Source organism: Mandrillus leucophaeus, unplaced genomic scaffold, assembly GCF_000951045.1.
Source record: "Mandrillus leucophaeus isolate KB7577 unplaced genomic scaffold, Mleu.le_1.0 Scaffold160, whole genome shotgun sequence".
NCBI classification, from domain to species: domain Eukaryota; kingdom Metazoa; phylum Chordata; class Mammalia; order Primates; family Cercopithecidae; genus Mandrillus; species Mandrillus leucophaeus.
The window spans coordinates 3180737-3186905 of record NW_012101588.1 but is presented as its reverse complement, the minus strand read 5'-3'; the positions used below and the strand labels follow the sequence as shown (position 1 = coordinate 3186905).

At 40.0% G+C, this 6169-nt stretch overlaps 1 protein-coding gene across 1 annotated transcript in view; it reads right to left on the bottom strand.

Annotated features, from left to right (window-relative positions):
• Positions 1-5989, bottom strand: part of ARMC2 (armadillo repeat containing 2) — a 126825-nt gene extending 120836 nt beyond the window's left edge. The window contains exons 1-3 of the mRNA XM_011975944.1: positions 5880-5989; positions 2923-3034; positions 226-486 (exon numbers count right to left, since the gene is read on the bottom strand). Of these exons, the coding sequence (XP_011831334.1) occupies positions 226-443 (218 nt within the window). The 5' untranslated portion in view covers positions 444-486; positions 2923-3034; positions 5880-5989. The remainder of the gene's footprint in view (positions 1-225; positions 487-2922; positions 3035-5879) is intronic.
• Between the last annotated feature and the right edge of the window lie 180 nt (positions 5990-6169).

The window sequence follows — 6169 nt, the reverse complement described above, 5'->3', positions numbered from 1 at the left end:
TAACCAATGTACCACTCTGGTGGGGGATGGTGATAATGAGATGCTGTGGATGTGTTGTAGTAGGGGGTACATGGGAAATCTCTGTACCTTCCACTCAATTTTGCTGTGAACTTAACACTGTTCTAAAAAATAAGTCTATTTTTAAAAATTATCCATAAGAATTAAGGGAAAGTATAACCTGGTGCTTAAATATCTGAGTGAACAAGAATGCGAAATACCATATACCTGAAGGAGGAAGGAGGTCTATTTTCTGACGTTCTTGAGGATGCAGGTCCGAATAGTTTTCTTTGGGCTTCCTGTGGTGTAAATGGTCTTTGGGTTCTAACTGTTCTTAACGCATTTCGTGCTTCACTTATGATTTCTGCACTGGTCTTCTGCTTGGACACTGAAGATCGATAAAACGGATCCAGTTTTCCTAACATTTTATCATCTGGAGACAGCATCCTTCCTTTGAAAGTAAAATATTCTTCAGATAGACACCATGCCCTGCAAATACATGGTACAAAACCCATTAATTATTTGTATCCAGGACTTTATAAAAATGAATGCTTAAGCCTATCCATATATTAAACCATTCCTCTATATTAAGCTTTAAAAATCTGAATGAATTTTTAATTAAAAATCCACCAAGTAGTTAGAAGGTTAGGATCTGAGAACAACTCTCAAAAATGTAGAGAGGAAAATTTCCTCAAAAATATACAACTGAGGAAAAAGATGTGCAGGGAAGAAATCCAGGATGAAAGCTAAACCCAGAGAGAAAGACTAATCATGAAAGAAGACAGAATAGGAAGAGCGAATCATCTCATGGTCTTCAGCCTACAAAAAACACTGAGGGTCCCGTTAAAATGTTTACAGTTTCCTTTTCTTCCCCACTGCCCTCCACACTATGTGATACTATAAGGTTAAATTTTAGACAGAAATGTTGTATTTCTAAAGGACACTTGATTTTGCAACAAACCTCAGAGAATGGTTCAGCCCCACATTTGTCCATGATACAACTGAATGAATTGATCCAACTCACCTATAATTTGAGGTAGTGACCTAAGTAAATAAATACCAAATATCAATACCAACTGATCCTTTCCCAACACCCCTTTCTGAAAGAGTTAAAGTCATTACAAGGGCCATGAGAATGCAGATCCTTCTCAAACGTTGGTGTGTTCCATGGAGACAAATCTAAACTTTAAAATAGGACAGATTTTTAAAACGTAATTCTAATGAGTACATGGCATTAGGTGTTTCTTTAAAAAAAAAAACTCAAACCCCATAAAATGCCATATCTCTAGAGAGAGAGAGGTCTACATGGATTTTCCACCTATTTCAGCTGCCCAATTTTAGTATAACTTCCGCAAAACAGAAAACTGCTTTGTAACATATTCCCCAGGAAACTAAAAAGATTCCATTTCTATAAGTAGAATTTAACAGGTGATTCCTTAGACAAAAAACATTTACTATATTATGATTCTAAACATTGTTACATAACAATAGACAACAAGAACATTTGTTTAGCTCTATACAGGCCCCAACCAAAGAGTTTGTGATGAAAACTATAAACGATATGTCATACTTTTCATATGGAAATGCCAGGTGTTGAGTTAAAATAGTAAAAAAATTACTTGATAAGCAATGCTATTTTAGGAATTTTTGATACAGGATTTTGAATTTAAGCACAGTCCCTACAATTATGTTCATTAATATAACTATCAAAAACAATGAGGGGCCTAGTACATTTTATTTCTAATACTTTTGAAATGATTGGCTTTCACTTTAAAATATTCAATGATAATTATTTAAAATATATACACAATTTTTTATATCTACATATATGCATATTATTTTTGGATGCATAATACAAATTCAGTCCCATAACATCTAACTTAAGCAGCCATGACAGGTTTGTTGGTCTGTTTCTAAAAGACCTACTGCAGTAAGAAATTGTGCCACTAAGTGAGAAGAGGTTTCTGCACAATAAACAGGCTTCTTCCAGAGCCTAAATCAGGTTTGCCACCCCTTTGGCCTCACATGGCACTAATTAGTCTAACAATGTCCAAAAGTAATCTGGCAAATCTAATAAAGATTAGAGAAAGTTCTGTGGGGAGTAATAACGGACTCTCACTCCTGACCTAAGATTCTCTCTGGCTATCTTTGAGTTTGTATTAAAAACTAGACTCTTTCAGAGAGTGATGAAGCAGGAACATTTACTCAGGTCAAATTCTTTCTGTGAATTACCTGGGGGCATAGAGGAATTTAGACTGACCAAACACTATACTGACAGAAACAATGTAGTTACAGGGCTAAAAATATTTTTGTCTATAATTTTTACCAAAAATTCTAACACAACTTTCTCTATCCTTCTTCTTCTCTTTTTCCACCAAATCTCACTTTAACAATTATATTGTGAGAAACTTGTACAATAATGTAAAATCTGCACAATATGTTATGATCATACGTTAATATTCACTAAATCAATCATGGAAATATTTAATAATACATGTGAACCGACTTAGAAGAATTAGAAGTGGGGCTTTGGGCGGAGAACTTTTAAATTGATATTTGTTAAACTACAAATTATTAGAGATGGTTTTTGCCAACTTGAAAAATTAATCACTCAGGACCTGAAAGCTTATCTGCTTAAAGTATACCTGAACCATAACACAATAATCCTACAGAAATTCTAACTTTACAAAATTTTCCTGCCAAGTCGAGCAAATCCATTCAGCCAGTAGTACTGATTAACTGTTTCCTAAAAGGAACACAAAACCATCTTCACTCTCAAGCAAGAACCACTAATATGAGATAAACATTTACTAACACCAAGCACTGTGCTAAGTCCTCTTGACTGCATTATCTCAATTAACCCCACAACAATTTTGCAAGGTGGACAGAGTCTTTTTAAAAAAATAACTAGAGATGAGGTCTCACTATGTTGTCCAGGCTGGTCTCAAACTTCTGGGCTCAAGCTATTCTCCTTGGCTTCTCGAAGTGCTGGGATTACAGGTGTGAGCCACCGTGTAATCTATGGTCTGGACAGGGTCTTAAGCAATAGGAAAAAAGCTATGATACATTGCCCACAGATAATATTCAAACTCCTACCCACTAGATGGGGTGGTAGGAGATGGGGCACTTAGAGGCATTGGGGCTGCAACTATTAACCCACTCACATAGAGACCCCAATATTTTCCCAATAGGAACAGTCTTCTTGGTATGTACCAGCTGAGTATTTACCCTGCTTATACTCAAATGATTTAAATGCAAGGTAGAAACTGATGGCAGCAATAAAAAAAAAAGAGAGAGACAAATTATTTATGTGATCACAAAGGAAGAAGAGATTTCTGATTGGGGGAAGACATCAGGTAGACTTCCGGGAAGAGGTGTTGCTTGAGCTAGGTTGTGAAAAAAAAGGGCTGAATTTGAGCAAGTGGCAGTGGCTCGCACTGGAGCTGGAGTAGGGAAGGAAGTTCCAACAAAGTCAACAAGTGAGCCAATGCAAAGCATCAAGACATACAGGGTGTGTGTGGACAAGGGGAACTCTGAAAATGGTGATTGAGGCTGAACCCACTAAATTAAATGGCGAGAATTTAAAAGTTGATGAGCAGATCAAATAACAACATTTTGAGGGATGATGTGATCTGGCAGAGATGGGCAGGAAGGAAAGGAGGGCAAAGATCAGAAGTAGTGAAATCGGACAGTTTTTATGTAATCACCCAGCTAACTCTCAAAGGTCATTTCCTCAAGGAAGCTTTCCTGAACATGCCTCTCCCACCCTGCTAGCCTGAGTTAAGGGTCCCTCCTCCAGACTCCACAAAGGCCCCCAGCTGGTCTCTGCCACTCCACCCTCCCACTGTGTTAGAATTGCCTGTGCATGTGGTATTGGCCCGAGACTCTCCGCCCCAACCCTCCACGTGAGGCACAGCTGAAGGTCAACACTTACATAATCACTAGACTCCATTTTTAAATATAGACTTGAGCTAAGACATTTTCAGATGAAGGCTGCATAGTTTCTCTAACTGGAGATATTTGTTACAGTGAATTATGAAATCTGGACCTTATTTCAAATCTGTCTTGATGTTATGTGGTCAGATGAGTTCAGATTTAGCCTCCTTTCCCTGACTTGCCTTTATTTCAAGTTGCCTGGCACAGAGTAGGACTCAATGTTGTGATGAATGAGCGAAGTATGAAAGCCTGAGATACAGGAGTCAAGGTGAAGCACAGGTTAGAGGAGAGACGAGAACAAGTGAGGTGCACTGAGAACAGAATTAAAAACTGAGAACAGAATTAACAGGATTTGGCATCCATGATTCCAGGAAGAGGCCAGAAACAACACCCGGTATGCAAACCTAGGGGAGCCAGAGGGCAAGGAGCCTTTTAAAAGAAACAGGAGAAGCAGACTTCAAGAGGAAAGAAGAAAGAGGTTGAGTTCTGTCTTGCATCACACTATCCTGAGTCTGTCGTATCCACAGGACCTCTAGAGGGTGAACACCACCAGCAGTAGGAAATTTGAAAGTGAAGAACTTTTTTTTCAACAAGATATTTCTTATTGGTCTCGGGGAAGGTTCAGAGTCATAATTTATAGAAGTTTATACCTAATTATAAAGACCTGTCTTTACTGTTGTTGCTAATAGCCACTGGAACCAGAGCCTTCTTGCTAAATGCAACACTGCGCTGGAAGTCTGCAACAGGGGAAAAGCAGGCCAGTTTCATAGCCTTCCCTGCAAATCAAATACTCAGGACCCTTCCGTAACTCTGAATCATTTTTGTATTAATATGAGCATCCAAAGAGGCAGTGGTTAAGTGCTTAGATGCTGGAGTAAGGGTTTAAATGCTGACAATTCACAGCCATGTGACCTTGGGCAATGCCTCTAATATCTCTAAGCATCAGTTTCCTCATCTGTAAAAGGTGCATGGTAATAATTGCCTCATAGGATTGTTTGAAGAATTAAATGATATAATACATGTAAAGTGCATTAGCACGGTGTTTTAATATGGCCCTTAAAATGTTAACAATGTTAACAGATGTTAACAATTATTGCCCAAGTGCTACATGATAAAAGGATACAGCAAACTCATTTCCATGAACGAAAAACTGCATTTTAAAAAAGAAACTGCAAAAGAGAGAATGACGTTTGTTCAGTGTTTCTATACATAAAGTTTATTATTATTATTATGCTTTAAGTTCTACGGTACATGGGCACAACGTACAGGTTTGATACATAGGTATACATGTGCCATGTTGGTTTGCTGCACCCATCAACTCATTTACATTAGATATTTCTCCTTTCAAACTGCGGGTGGTAGTGCTTGCCTTTATGAAAACAGATAATTTTTATTAAGCATTTTATTGAATATCAGCGATGCCAAATTAACATCAACAACTAACCAGAATCCCATAGATTAAGAAACCAGGATAAAAATAATAAATGGTGCTTGCTTTTCAACCAAGTTAAAGTATAATAATTATAAATCAGGGTGGGACGTAAGATCTGTTGTGTTACTTGTGGGAATGGATCACAAAAGGCATTATGTATATACTCCATGATTTTAACGTATGTTAAATATTGTTACACATACATTTTTATTTATTGAGGCCCTGTTGCCTGAAAGTGCCCAGATATAAACTGTATGACTCTGGCCTGGTCACCGCCTGCCTAGACAAAGCCCCTTAGTCTACCACTCTCATTCAACAAATATTACCGGGCTTCTATTAACCACCACGCACTTGGCTAAGTGCGACAGTACATAAATAAAGACAACCGCCCCGGACCCGACAACATGCACAGGGACCCCTGACAACATGCAACATCGCCTCTCTACCCTATCCGAGGACACACAGGCAGACGACGGCAGGAGGGGTCCCCGGTGAGCCGCAGGGGAGACCTCACCTCCCGCGCAGACAGCGGGTCCCCTACCCACGGCAGTGCCCGCTCTTCCACGGTCCCGGCCAGGGCAGAGCGCAGCAGCATCCTCACCCCGCCCGGCCACCCTCCCACTTCGCCCTGCCGCCAGCGTCTCCATGGTAACCGTACACAAACTACCTCCCGTCGCCCGGCCGCCAGATTGCCGGGCCAGGCCGCTGCAGGGGTCCCCGGTGAGCCGCAGGGGAGACCTCACCTCCCGCGCAGACAGCGGGTCCCCTACCCACGGCAGTGCCCGCTCTTCCACGGTCCCGGCC